Source organism: Phalacrocorax carbo, unplaced genomic scaffold (assembly GCF_963921805.1).
Source record: "Phalacrocorax carbo unplaced genomic scaffold, bPhaCar2.1 SCAFFOLD_36, whole genome shotgun sequence".
NCBI lineage: Eukaryota > Metazoa > Chordata > Aves > Suliformes > Phalacrocoracidae > Phalacrocorax > Phalacrocorax carbo.
In genome coordinates, this window is record NW_026990495.1 from 486,983 (window position 1) to 501,520 (window position 14,538).

General features: G+C 48.0%; 1 protein-coding gene and 1 pseudogene across 1 annotated transcript; both read right to left on the bottom strand.

The window, feature by feature from the left end:
* Positions 1 to 2,809: 2,809 nt before the first annotated feature.
* LOC135311286 (E3 ubiquitin-protein ligase RBBP6-like) lies at positions 2,810 to 4,508 on the bottom strand (annotated as a pseudogene).
* Positions 4,509 to 4,576: 68 nt separating this feature from the next.
* LOC135311288 (E3 ubiquitin-protein ligase RBBP6-like) lies at positions 4,577 to 14,338 on the bottom strand. The gene is made up of 11 exons (XM_064440412.1): positions 14,173 to 14,338; positions 12,654 to 12,753; positions 11,867 to 11,903; positions 10,188 to 10,232; positions 8,260 to 8,348; positions 8,045 to 8,141; positions 7,415 to 7,554; positions 6,321 to 6,493; positions 5,468 to 5,571; positions 4,844 to 5,020; positions 4,577 to 4,588 (listed from the first exon to the last, which is right to left on the bottom strand). Exons 1-11 carry the CDS (start codon positions 14,336 to 14,338, stop codon positions 4,577 to 4,579), a joined length of 1,140 nt encoding a protein of 379 aa, XP_064296482.1.
* Between the last annotated feature and the right edge of the window lie 200 nt (positions 14,339 to 14,538).

Here is a 14,538-nt window from a genome sequence, read left to right on the forward strand (position 1 = left end):
ACCACCGTGGCTGTGCTTGGAAGGGAGCAGCGTTTTCCTGGGTAAAAAAGTGGCTGTCGGCGGAGCCCAGAGAGTGGTGGTGACCGGAGCTAAACCCAGTTGGCGGCCGGTTGCGGTCAGGGTTGCCAGGGCTCAGTTTTGGGGCCCCTCCTGTTTAGTGGCTTTGTCGGTGATGCGGCTGAGGGGCTCGAGTGCACCCTCAGTAAGTTTGCAGGCGACAGCAAGTTGGGTGGGGGTGTAGGTCTGCTCAAGGGCAGGAAGGCTCTGCAGAGGGACCTGGGCAGGCTGGATCGATGGGCTGAGGCCAATTGTGTGAGGTTTAACAAGGCCCAGTGCCAGGTCCTGCCCTTGGGTCACCCCAACCCCAGGCAGCGCTCCAGGCCTGGGGCAGAGGGGCTGGGAAGTGCCCGGCGGAGAAGGCCCTGGGGGGGCTGGCTGACAGCCGGCTGGGCATGAGCCAGCAGTGCCCGGGTGGCCAAGGAGGCCACCAGCCCCCGGGCTTGTGTCAGCCCTGGTGTGGCCAGCAGGAGCCGGGCAGGGATGGGGCCCCTGTGCTTGGCACTGGTGGGGCACTGAATGTTATGTTCAGTTTTGGGCCCCTCGGGACAAGCAGGACCTTGAGGTGCTGGAGCGTGTCCAGAGAAGGGCCACGGAGCTGGGGCAGGGTCTGGAGAACAAGTGTGCTGGGGAATGTCTGAGGGAGCTGGTGGGTTTAGCCTGGAGAAGAGGGGGCTGAGGGGAGCCCTTCTCGCTCTCTGCAGCCCCCTGAGAGAGGGTGGAGTGAGGGGGGGGTTGGTCTCTGTTCCCAGGGAAGAAGCGATGGGATGAGAGGAAATGGCTTCAAGCTTTGTCAGGGGAGGTTTAGATTGTATATGAGGGAAAATGTCTTTACTGCAAGAGTGCTCAGGCATTGGCACAGGTTGCCCAGAGAGGTGGGGGAGTCACCATCCCTGGAGGTATTTAAAAGACGTGTAGGCGTGGCACTTCAGGGCATGGTTTAGGAGACTTGGTAGTGTTGGGTTGACGGTTGGACTTGATGATCCTAGAGGTCTTTTCCAACCTTAACAGTTCCGTGATTCTATATTCAAGTATCACTCACCATGTTTTAAGTAGCTTGCAGTAAAATGGATGTTCTGGATTTGGGGATTTTTTGTAATGAATCTTCTTGACAATTGAAAAGTAAGCTGTTCAGGTGACCTAGTTGAAAAGAAAGCGATTAAGTAGAAAGGGAAAGCCTGAGCTGGCAATTTTTGCCTCTGAAAGGTCATGGTCATGAGAATGACTTTTGTGATGAGGCAGATGCCACGGAAACACTGGTGGTCTTGTACCTAATCTTAGGGCTTTTCAAGGCTTCGGTGTCAAATACTACCATGTCATGCCATAGCAAAAAATATCAACTGTGAGAAATAACGATTAATTCTTGCATTGGTGAACTCTGAAGGCTGCACTTGGAAGCAGCTCAGAAAAGTCTGGCTGCAAAAGCAATTCCCTAAAGCGCGGTGGTAGTTCCTCACTCAGTGCTGGTGCTGGCACACCAACATCTATTTAGAAGGTGAGATTTGATCTCCAGACGTAAGGTCTTACTTCATTTTTCTCCCTCAGGCAAGTGAAACAAGCAGCGCCTGTGAGGACGAATGGCCCTCTTCCATCTCTAACCAAATGGGCAATATTGCCCTGGCTCTCTGGGAGAATTTTGTTTAACCTTGACCACCACAGTTCCTGTCTGTGAGCAACAGCTGTGTCTTGTTCACTTAGTCACACCAAGCACACATAAAACACGCGGCGCGACAGAACGTCAGCTGTGCACAGTGCAAACATAGAAGAGAACCCATGAGCCTAATCTGAGAAAGAAATTCTGTATTTGCTTGTATCCTGCTGACTTCTAAATGCCTGCAAAGTGTTTCTTGGATGGGATTGCCTCTCTGGAGTAGGGCCTTCTGCCAGAGAGATCTAAAGGTAACGGATTTAACTAACTCCTCCGTTTCCCCCTTCTTTTTCTCCCTTCCTTTCTGTCTTTCCTGTGTGCCACTGAACTGTTTTCTCCTCTGTTCATGTAAAACCAGGTCTCATCTAATACTTTGCAGCTGTCGAGTCCTGAGCCAGTAAAGCACTGTGGGAAGTCAGCACGCTTCCAGCTGGCAGAGGGAAAGCTATACCCATTAGTGTCACAACGGGAAGGTGAGTGTATCTTTTCCCCCGCAAAGAGTATGAGTTGTGTAAGGTTTGCTCTAGTACCAAATTTAGTAATTCCAGAACATAAATCGGTAAATAACGGGATAGTAAGAGAATTAGGCAGTGGCAATGGCCCCAGGGCCCTAGCTTTTCTTTATACGCCTGTTAGTGTGCATAGTTAATGTGCATTCTGCTTTCACGGGGAGAAGGAGAGAGAGAGGACTCGTCAAGAGAGATGCAAGGCTTCCACCCTGCCTATGCCTACCCACAACCCAAAGCAGGTACAGTCAGAGCAAACAAGAAGGGAATGGCTGTGCTTTGTCTTTCATTGACTTTAATTAGTTCTAACTAACACTGAGTCTCCCCTCCTACTCCAGGAGTATTATTTTTCTTATTTCCTAATCATTTTTGAGACATCTCTGTGAGCTCATGGTGAGACGCTAGTTAGAAATGTAACACAGACATGCCAGGGAACACGCGAGGCTAAAAGAGTGTTAACTTTATTGATGAACATGCGATTTGTGTTTATACAGGTGCGAGTAAACAAAGAGAACAATAGCCATGCAATTGCCCGTATTCCAGAAATGGCTCTAACTTGGCTGATAAGGCACTCCCCTTCTATCCTCCCAACTAGCAACTACTCGCTGCAGGACAGCATCAAAACACCCTCATCCTTTCAAGAGGAAGGTGTTTTAACACTGCCTGACTTTGGCTAGTCCTCCTTTGCCTTTTTCGCAGGAGGTTCCAGTCGAGGAGATTTGTCACGACCCGTGTCCACCTTCTCGTTGGAACCTTCAGCTGGTTTTACTGTATTGTCCGTCTTAGGAGGAAGAGCCACTTCTACTTTCCGCTTGGCCTTGTCAGTCTTTGCTTTTGGCTTATCCTTCTCTTCTTCCTCCTTTTCAGACCCCAGTCTGAAAGCACTAGACTCTGTTTCCATAGGCTCATTTCTCACAGGGGTGGCATCGTCTCTGCTTGGGAGCCTGAAGACAGACTCCGCTGTAACACCTTCTGCTGCAGCTGCCTCTCTTGGTTTTCTCGCACCTTCCAACAACTCAGCATTTGGAAATCCTTCATTCCGGTGCTTTTTATCTTTATTGCCTTTCTTGTCTCCCAGTGGTTTTTCCACCTCTTTCTGTTTTGATGTTTCAGGATCTTTGATGCCACGGCTCTCCCTTCCACATGGTTTTTCAGGGCAATTTCCAGCTGTATGATGGTTTCTGTGCCTCTGCCCACCAGGATAATCCTGCCTACGTTCCTGAGCACATGGCAAATTCTCTCGTCTGGTGCCAGGTGGACCAAACCTACCTGGAGAAAAGTCCTCTCTGTTTTGTGGAGGTGGAGGTTGACAGCCAACAGCATAGCCCTTGTAAAACTTCTCGCTCCGGTGCCTAGAGTTCCCTCGCCGTTCTCTGTATCTTTCCTTTTCAAATGGATCCCTCCAGTCACGGGATCTGCCCTCGTAAGCTTTCCTATCATATGGTGGAACCTCTCTGGACCTGTTAAAACACTCCCTTTCTCCTTCCCCTTGAGGTAGAGTCCGTTTAGTTGGAGACTGGCCCCTAAACACCGGAGACCTTGACCGTGAATGGTATCTTCTGTGCGGGGGTGACCTTAGCCTTGAATGGTGAGAGCCGCGTGACCTTGACCTGGAGCGATAGTTACGACTCTTCCCTTTGCCTCTTCTTGGATACGGCGGCGATCGCGGGGAGGAACGAGACTGGGAACGACTGAATGATCGAGAGTAGGAGTGAGTGGGGGAAGAACTGGATCTTGACTTGGTGTAGGTATACGAACTTCTACAGTAAGATGAAGCACTGCAGGGAGACTTGGACCTGAAAAAAAACCACACAGAAAAAGAAAGAAAAAAGGGTCACACTCCCCAACTTTTTTCCTCTCAAATTTGGTTTGCTTTGTTTGGTTTGGTTTGGTTTTTTTTTATCCTCTCTCCATGTGTTTATGTAATGATGCTACTGCAAATTGAAGAACTTGTTAGCATGTAAAGTTTCTGCTTCCAAGCTTCTAGCCTGGCTTTCCACTTGATCCTATAATTATATTTAATTTTCGTATGTGATTACGGTTTCCCCAGAAAGTGTTGGTTTTTGGCAGTCCCCTTGTCAGTCCTGTGCTGATGTTTTATTTTAAATAATCTTAGTGCAAGCACAGATCCCTTTGTTAAAGGCAATTCAAAGTAAGCCATTTCAAAATTAATTACCGCTTGTGTTCTCCACAACTACCTGTGCGTACTTATTCATTGCAAATCAGCTGTTGCAGGAGTTACGTGTTACGGCCTCCTTTAACCAGGAGTAGTAGTACAGTTACCGGTAGTAATGCATTGAATTTCTGTGGGACACTTACAGTTCGCAGCCTGATCCGCCACCTGCTGAGCGAATTGTAGTGGCTCTCACTGGATGACCTGTTGCAGTGGGGAGGGAAAAAGAAAAAAATCCCATTCAGTTTGTCTGAAGGTAAGACTTTTAAAGGAATTCTAAAGTTAGCGTTACTTACCCGTTGTAGGTATTGATTGTCCTTGGGGGCCCAGACGACTCGGCAGTGCTGCTTGTCTTAGTAGCGGAACCTGACGGCCCTTGGCAAAAAACGGTTGGAAAGAGTTGGAAACGAAGCTCTGCTAAAAGACAAGGATCAGTGCCTATGCTGAAATCAAACTAACCTTCTCCTCCAACAACCCGCCGATTGGCTGAGAGGAAGGTTTAGAAAGGTTAGCGGCCGTCACCAGCGCGGCGGGAGGCCCGACAGTCAGGAGTGGTGGTGGAGGTGGTGGCGGTGGCGGCTGCTGCGGCTGCTGCTGCCGAGGGTAGCCAGTTCCATTTTCGAAGTTGTTCACAGCCTAGAGGCAGAAAAACACGGACAAAAAGGGGATAGGAAACTTCAGGAGGCACACAAACAAAAGGCTCCACAGAGGAACATCACTCGCCTGTTCCTGTAAATGCTATCAATCCTAAAATAAATCAGCAGGCAGGGGTAGGAACACATCGCATTAAGCGCCGGCATTAATGACTGGTAACTCAGGGTGTCTGTATTTAAAGCACTTCAGTGTCAACACCGAATTTGAAAGGGAGGCAATCATGTTAAAACTGTGACCTGAATTTGCCAGACTGTCTCTAAGGAGTTGTAAGCTTCTGTAACAAGGGATCATGCACTGGAGGAGTAAATAAATGTAGCCTTGTCCAATTTAGCCCTGCTTCAGGAGCTGCCGATTCATGTTTTCTTCCCTTTCAGCTTTTCAGGAATAGACTTCTCTTACAAGCAGTTCATGGAAAAGCCATCACGTTACCTGGCGTAGGATCTTGTTGGCAGCTAAAGCATCAGGAGAAACATCGCTCTGATGACACGTTGGGCAGGTATGATCCTCAGAATCCAGTAACGCTGTTCTAATACCTGTGTGCAATTAGAGGCATCAAAATAGATTTTAGCCAAACTAAGGACATTTTTGGGGTTCTCATCAGTTAGAAAACCATGTACATGATTAATGGGTGAAGATGATCTTGAATTGGGAACATGAAGCTCAAGTTCAGTAGCCTAATAATTTTCTAGTATGCAGCCAATAACGGTACAGCTCTGATGTTTCACTCCTGTAACATCTGGAGGTGTGGAGTAGGCGGTGTCTTGATGTCTTGACTCAGCTTTTTTCCACTCTCTAGTACAGTGAGAAGTCACCAACCTCAGGGCTAGTGAACAAAAGAGACCTCAAAAACCCGTTAGCAGGTGTGAGTTCTGAAGGTTTCAGCCAACTCTCCCGTGGAGGAGAATGTGCATTAAATGCCCAAGTACCCGATTGCTGCAGACCACAGGAAGTCACCAGCGTTGGCTCTGTAATTTTGTAGGAGGGAAAGGGCTGTGGACAAACGAAATGCATTCGCTATCTAATAGTGTCATCGCCTGCGCAGTTACGCCCTCTTCTCATACTCGTCCTTCCACGTGCGAAGGGGATTTAACGAGATACATAAAAAGGAGGAAAAAGCTTTCGGCCTTTCTTTTGCCCTTTATAGGAGAAGAGTCCTTTCCTATTCAGGCTGGGCTTAAGTACTACATAGAACCGGTGACACAGTAATTTCCTGATCTCCTGTTTCTGCTTTCAGAGGATCAGAGGTGATGTTTTGAATTAACAGCCATGGGGTCACACTTACATTCGTCACAATAACTGTTTCCACAGCAGGGAATAACAGCTGCGTCGGTCATTATATCTTTACAAAGGGGACACAGGAGCTCATCTGGAATAGGCTCATCGGAGGGGGAGGAGGAGGCCGGCTCTTCCGGTAGAAAGGGAGGCTTTTCCTTCTTTCCTCTGGCATAAGCTTCCCTGGAGCGGGGTGGGGAAGGAGAGAGCAAAAAGTTAAAGGTGGGTCAAGGAGAACTTTTCCAAGCTTTGGCTTTTCTCAGGGGAAGAGAACAGGTGGAATTCTTCTCACTCCACATTAGCCTTCTAAAACGTAGGCCGCTAGTTGAAAGTCCTTTTCTACAGCCACAGGATGAGAAGAGGGAGGGGGAACAATTTTCCTGCTGCAGACCTCTCCCATTCATTGGGTCAATGGAGAAATCAGCTCAGACTAGGCAAATAATTTTTTGACAGCTAGAAATCGTGTGAAATGAATCCCACCTCTCCTCTGTTGCCAGAGGGTAAAAGTAAATGGCAGGCTGAGGATCAAGTCAGTCTCCGAGTAATGAAGTTTTGGAAATGGAAGAAGTCTATGTTAGAGCTTCTACAAAAGGAGGTCCATGGCAGAACACCAGAAGTGCCACCGAGTGCATTTCAGAGCAGCCGCTCTTGTCAGCACACAGTAGTATTTTCTTAGTTTGTAGCAACAGGAAAACTGCAGCCTCTTTCACACAGGGGAGGTGATAAAAGTCAGAGGGGGAGGAAACCTCACTCCCACAGCAACTTGTTAACTTTTGCAAGGAGCCTTTGCAGCATCAGAGAGAAGCAAAACGCGCTTTCAAAGAGAACGACTCCACTGCAAACACCTCGGAAACCTTTTGCAGAAATACTGATTCTTAGCACGCCACAAGTTTAAGCAGCTTCCAGGGGCATGAACAGGAGGAGCGTCCTATTTTAGGGCCTTGGGATTAGAAAGTATCACGGGTGTTAAGGTTAAGATGCAATGCCAGTGCTTCCTCCCCCGTAACTAGAGGTGCTGGCCCACTCGGCTGCATTGCCGCCCAGGCATTGACGCACGGTTCCTCTCCTTCGCTCCTGGGTCAGTCCCGTTAGTCCCATACTTACGCATTAATAATTGGTATGGCATATTTTCCCGTGCTGGTCAGCATAGCACCCTTTGTGTTGGGATCTTTCACCTCCACCATGAAACTCCTTGGAATGCCCGTGCTCCTCCTAATTCTGGGAACAGGCTCAAAAGTCTTGTCCTGGCAGGAAAAGAAATGCAGGCGTATCTCAAGACCCACACTTAAAACGACATCTCCGTGATTGTTGTTAAATGGCAGGGACGCTCAGCCAGAGGCTTGTGTCATTACACCAGGCAGATATCCAATAGATGGGGCCAGCAGAAACATCCTGGTTTTGTACGAAATACTAAAAGCTGTGAAGTGTCTTTAGAAAGGGTTCAAACCCAAAATAAATTTCCAGTCATATTGAAATACAGAAAAATATGCACGAAAGTTGACAGAGAAAGATCTCTGGCTATGTTTGTTGTGGTGGCCTGGAAAAAAGAAAATTTTGCCTTGATAATTGCAGGTGTCCCTTGAATTTTGAAGGGCTTTGCAACTTTGCCATGTAACCTCTCTATTTCACCCCAAGAGAAACACATCTTAATATGCGTGTTCATGTATCTGTTACCTCACTGCCAAGGTAAAAAACAAAACCAAAGTAACACCAGAAGTCCCCCCCCAACCTTACCCCGTTTGTTGGGCAGTTCTTTATATAGTGGCCAGGTTTTCCACAACGAAAGCAAGTATATGATGGCGGAGGTAGACCCAGGCTGTTCTTCATGTAACTAGAAGGTTTTTGGGAGAAAAAGAAAAAGGGGTGCATGTATCTCTCTTGTTAAAGCAACCATCTCTAGCATTCCTCCGTAATCGTTGGGGAACAGATCTGGCGTTATCAACACTTACTTGATTGGATCATATGCACGGCAAGACTGTATCATCATCGCTTTTATTTTGTCTTCTTCGGAAGCGCTGGCTTCAGCCAGACTGGCAGTCTGTGTAACAGGCCGTTAGTCGACACACACGTTAGAAACACTTTAGAGCCCCTGCTAACTTCTTCGTGTTAAGTGAGCTAACTACGGTAAGCAAAACCTGCAGGTTTCTCCAGCTGGCCGTGTCCTTTTACCATGCAAATTGTAATACAAGCCTTACGCAGAACTAGATCTTCATATGAAGGAAACCAGCTGATTTCTTGGTTTTTGAAGTACTATTTGTTCAAACGTTTTAATTACACACTAGTGCAGATACCAGCAGGGTCTAAGGGAGGGACTGTACATTCTTTGGACCGTCCAGCACCAAGCCTTCAGATCAGCCACTCCTGTCTTTGCTTTTAGGTGCATTCCTTCGCAAGAGCAACCAACTACTTTCAGCATTTTATTAAATGGTTGTTTCCTATACACAGTTTTTCCTCAACTGTAACATAATGCAGATCGACACCTATGAAATCATTTCCATTAACCGTGACAGAAAACTTCACAGACACTTGACTGATTTGCTTGAACCCAAGAGATGTACAAGACACGTCCAAAACCCACAAAACATTTCTAGGGATAGGCGAAAGTTCAAATATGGCATTTCGTACATAGCAGTAATAAACCAGAGGACTTTTTACAACACATTGACTCCCTGCTGAGCCAGTCTGCGCTAAAGTGGGTAGAGTAAGTCACAGTTTTGAGCTGCTCTGAGGTGTTGTTCCTGTATTGTTCTGAAATACTTCAATGTTCTCAAAAGCTTCAATGTGTGCACCTCTTGGACGGCTTCTCACATTTTAGAGTAAAACTTCACCTAAGTTTACAGAACCAAGGACACGTTTAGGGACAGCACTAATGCAGACCAGTTTCTTCTGGTGGCTACCTTCCAAATGAATTATTTTTTCCAATATTTTTGCCACGTGTCCACAATTTCATGTCTGTGGTGAGAGAGGGAAGAAGTGGCTAGTGGGGAGAGGTTTCTCTGTCTTGGGAATGAACTCCAGCCTTTCTTTTCAGAAGAAAGAACAAGCTCCTCTGCATTACGCCCTGCCTTCTCTGAGCTTTGTAACTTTAAAGCCCAGGCCCTGAATTGGCTAGCACTACGCCTTCTCACAAGGCGCAATGACTAGTGCTTTCCCAGCCAAAGTTACACATTCCCGGGCAAAAACCGCCAGCAGCTCCACAGCAAAACGCGGCGTGGCAGGAGTTCCAGAAGGTCACCTCCGCCAGCATGCCACACACAGGCATGGGTGTGTTCCTAGACACGGTTAGGGACATAATCACAGCGTACACAGTCTGCGTTCAAGGAAATCAGATTGTGTTGCCCACTGTATCTATACGACAGCTGATGAAATTGTGCAGCGGTCAAAGAATGGATCTGCAGCTCTGAGGACTAGAAATTCAGAAATAGCCCTGCAATTGTCCGTGTTCCAGGCACGCCTCTAATTTGGCTGCTCCACACCCCCTGGAATGTCCGTCCCTTACAGCCAGTGACATGCTTCTGTAAAAATAGCGCTCCTCCCCAAAGCAGAACTAACGGAATGTATGAAAAAGGGCAAACAGCCTCTGAAGTGCTTCTCCTTTGTGTCTTGAAGATGAGCACTAGTGCAACGTGACGTTGGTGCTGGTAAGGTTCTCCCCTTCTATCTCCCCAAAGTGGCAACTGCTCTTTACAGGAGAGGATCAAAGCATACACACATTTTAAAGTTAACATAAATACTTGACATTATTAAGAATTAAAGTAAAGCATTGTTCGCATTACAACAGTTATACAGCTCTGGATCACAGTGCAAGATTTAAAAATATGAAGCAAACACTTTTTTTTTTTTTTTTTTGAAGTATTTGGTAAGAATATAGATATACCTGAATAAGCTGGGACAGAGAAGCAGATGCAGAGGAGTCATCCATCTGTTCACAAAAAATTAAACACATATTCAAGTTGTACAGTCCAAACATAGCAATAGTTAACCTCTACCGTAGTCTGAAAGTCTGCACGATGCGCTCCGAGTGTGACTGCAAGAGGCATTTCCGACCTCGTGTCATTTGCATTTGCTCAAGGCAAAGTCCAAAGCTACGCCAGCTTAAGAGTGCCCGTGCGGTTAATGAGAAGAAACTAGACTAACCAGACCCGCTTGAGATCAGCTTGTTGCTCCAGAGTATCTCAGAGAGGGAACCTTGTCAAATGGGTCGGGAAGGGTAACTGATGTACTGTTCAGCACGTTTGCCCAACGGCCACCTTCCACGGCCCTCCAGCCCTGGGTCTTTTTTTGTTTCCTTTATATTTCTACTGAAGTATTTCCTGCCAGTCCCTCCAACCAGTCAGTTAGAACCAACATCTCCATGAAACTTGTTTGCCACCCTAAGGCAATACTGCAGAAGAACTGGGGAGGGGCGGGGACACGACTCGACAACCCCCAACCCCCAAATAATCCAAAATCCAGAATCGACAGTCAATGTATGAACTGCCATTTCAAACGGAAGACTAAGCAGAAACTAAAGGGAACTAAAGAAACTGAACAGAAGACTAAATCAAAATCCAGGCTATTACCAGTCAAGCATTTCCTTCTGTTACTTATTTATATTTCAGCAGCAGAAGGACAGTGTTTTCCAGCCTGATGAAAAATGCCCCACAAAGGCCCCAGGCTCTAACCTTGCGCCAAAATTTGTACACTGGGTTTCAGGTATTTTCATTTGCAGACAAGCTATTAGATGAAGCTGCTGCATCAGAGAAAGCGGGAAGAGCAAATGCAGAACTTTAGAATACCACTTTGTGTAGCAACGATATTTACATTCAGGGCAATCTGTTAAAGACATTCATGTACTTGGAGGAGCCCAAACAATATCACTGCAAATAAACAGTTCCAGGAACAAATACCCAGGTATTCAAAGGCACGGAAAGGACTCGTTTAGCTGCCCAGAACTGTCCTCAGAACGTAGGGCGTATGTCAGTTTTAGTTTTTGTTTGAATCCCACGTCAAAGTCAGAAACAGTACCAAGTTTAACAACAATGGTTTCTCGGTGTTTTTTATGAACGTTTTCAAAAACTGTTGGGCAAAGCAAGCAAAAACCGAAGCTAAGTGATACAAGGTGAAAATGGCAAAAATACACTCCGGAGCATTTTCATTGCAAGAAACACAAAGCGCACAAGCAGCTACGCCAACAGACACGTTACTAGCTGTAGACAGACAGATGGAGAGCACGGCACCACGTCCAGTTGTGCAAACCTTGAACCTACATCGCCTATAACCAATCGTACCTTATCTGTACAACACAAAGCCATTCAGGAAATAGCCTCGCATATTCAGGATGAAATACAATGCGTGACTGGGCACAAATACCAATAGTCCCATTAGAACTGTGCAAATGATGGCATTACGCACTTCTTACTATGCTGAATCAAATCCATTGTCTTTGCAGCATAGGCTATGTTTTACTGGAAGAAATTATATGAAGCTAGTGTTTGGAAAATTTCATACAAGGCTACGTTGTTCAGAATTCAGTGCAGTGTGCAGAAAAAGGTGTGACCCTGTGCTTTTACATACTGCTTTTGGTGTTGCGCTCACTGGCTCCGTTCGACTTCTGGAAGGAGAAAGAAAGGAAGGTGATCAGAGCTTAAAATAGAGCACTTGTGCCCAACATCAAGCAGTGAAACAGGTTATAAAACCTGCCCATCAGGACATTGTTCGGATAATCTAGTGAATGTGGCCATCTATTCATACACATAAACTGTTCTCATTCTCAAATTCTCACATTCAGTGCAACTGAAAAAAAAACCCAAATCCCAAAATGACCACAACAATCCTGTAGGCAGGATCACGTTTGAGTAGCTGTAATCTCAACCAATACACCCCAGATCTGGGGCCTCAGAGTACCTGCCATATCCTGCCTCCTCCCGCAAATGCAGGAAATAGCCAAACACTGACAATCGGGCTCCTCTGGGATGGGAACAAATTCTAAGCGTACACTACGGTGCGTATCTGTCTTTACTCTGAAAGCAATACAAGCAAGCCCATAGCATAAGGCATCTCTCCACCTGGAGGAAACAGCATCTACAGCTCGGGTCTCAGAACAATCAAGCCCAAGAACAAACCCAACAGAATCATCTTAGAAGTTACCGTTGTTGGAGCCTGAAGCCCATGTCCCAGCAGGCCTAAAAAGGTCAGTCTGCTTTGGGACAGGTCCATTGAAACCTACCCCAGGACAACAAAAACTAACAGCCGCTTTAACAAGGGAGATGCAGTTGGAACGCCACTGGTAAACTAATATCCATTAAACCAGTGACCTCACTGAACCCCCTAGCAAAGACTACACCGCTTTACGGATACTCACGTAACAGAGGTTCTGCTGGTAGCTTTAACTCCTCCAGCAGGGATCCTTCTGACAATTACCGAGGAGTTCCTCGGAATCAGGGCGTCATCATCTGTGTATTCTGAAAACAACATCAGTACAGAAAAAAGCAGTAGTCAGTTTGTAAGAACGTATATCAGTATGTCATTACACAGCACTTCAGAGAATCCCTTTACAGAGAGAAAAGCAACCTTTTATAGGTAACACCGACTTTTATCGTCTCAACACACTCAACAAATGCAGATCAAATTAAAAGGAGGCACAGGCTTTTTGAAGGGACTTCTGCCTTTGCAGAACATGACTCCATGGGCAGATATTCCACTGATATTTAAAATCCTGTTTTCTTTTCGCTTAGGTTAGCATTGCTTCTGTTACTAGATCTCCATTATGGAAAGTTACAGTCCCAGAACTGTAAAAGGTTAGAGTGCTCAGAAAATCTGAGCAAGTCGGCCATCTTCACTCAAGCTCCACTTTGTTCTTTCCAAGATCAGGTCAACATTTAGTCAGGGCTCCTGCACAGGCAAGGTTATAAAAGAACAGTACTCTGTGTGCATGTGTAAGGATTCCAGAGACGGGAAGCACAAAAACACCCCCCAAAAGTGCCCCATCCCCCCTCACTGGGGCAGGATGGGGCAGCTCACACGCTGGCATCGCAGGGCCACCCATACTGGCTGCATCCCTTCCCCTTGGGCAGGAAATTCAGCTCCCTGCAAAAACAATGCTTGGGAAGGGAAATTGTGGGCATGGGAAACCATTGGGATAGGAAACCATCACGGGTCTGAGAAATCACCGTGGGGATGGGAAACCCTCACCGGGATGAGAAATGAGCATTGCGGACAGGAAACCATCAGCAGGATGGGACGTCATTGAGACGGGCAGTTGCTGTGGCATGAGAAATGAAACCCTGGCAGGGCTGGCTGAGGCAGGTGCTGGTGGAATGATCGCCATGGGGACAGAACCCCAGAACACTCTTTGCCCCAGACAAACCCCACACTGACCCGCCGCCATGGCAGGTACAGCAGCAGCTCCTGCTCCTCGTGGTGCTCCTGCCCTCCGGGTAACCCCCCAAGGGGCTCTGCCCACCAGTAGCTCACCCCACCACCCCTCTTTGCTTCCCCCAACAGAGAGGTTCCCTCTGCAGCTGCCGACGGCATCGGAGGTGTCCGACATGCGCTTCACCACCACGGCCATGCCGCCACCGGTCAGTGCCTGTGTGCTGCCCTCTGCCCCAGGGCTGCCGGTGTCCGGTGAGCCTGCCCGGCTCCACACCGTCACCTACCAGCGGGGCCAGCCCACCGTCTGGCAGGTGGTGCCAGGGCCCCTGGGGGCGCCGGGGCAGGTGGTGCAGGGCCCCTGCGGGTTGTCGCTTTCCACAGTGGTGCAGGTCCCCGCTGGGGTGCAACTCCCTACTGGGGTGCTGCTCCCCCCTGCAATGCAGCTCCCCGCCGGGGTGCAGCTCCGCACTGGTCCCCGAGGCCCCGCGCCCGCCGCCCCCACGCACCTTCCTTGGTCTGGGCGTTGGAGATCTGCAGGTCGCTCCTGGTCGCCTTCAGCTTCTCGCGGCCCATGATCTGGCGCTTGAGGTCGCGCAGGGTGATGTGGAGGCCACTGAAGGTGACCGTATCATAGTTCAGCCTGGAGAAGAACTTGTAGTGGACACAGGACATGGTCGGGGCCAGGCGGTGCCTGCTCTGGGATGGCGTCTACTGCAGCACGCGGTGTCATGGTCCTCTTATATGCTCAGCACATTATGAAGAAAGACCTGCATCATGTGGGTGTGGCAGCCCCGCCCTCGTTGCCCTAATGCCGAGTGGCCCTTAGGGGAGGGGGTTCCAGCAGCCTGCTGTCCTGTCACCCCCCAGGTCTG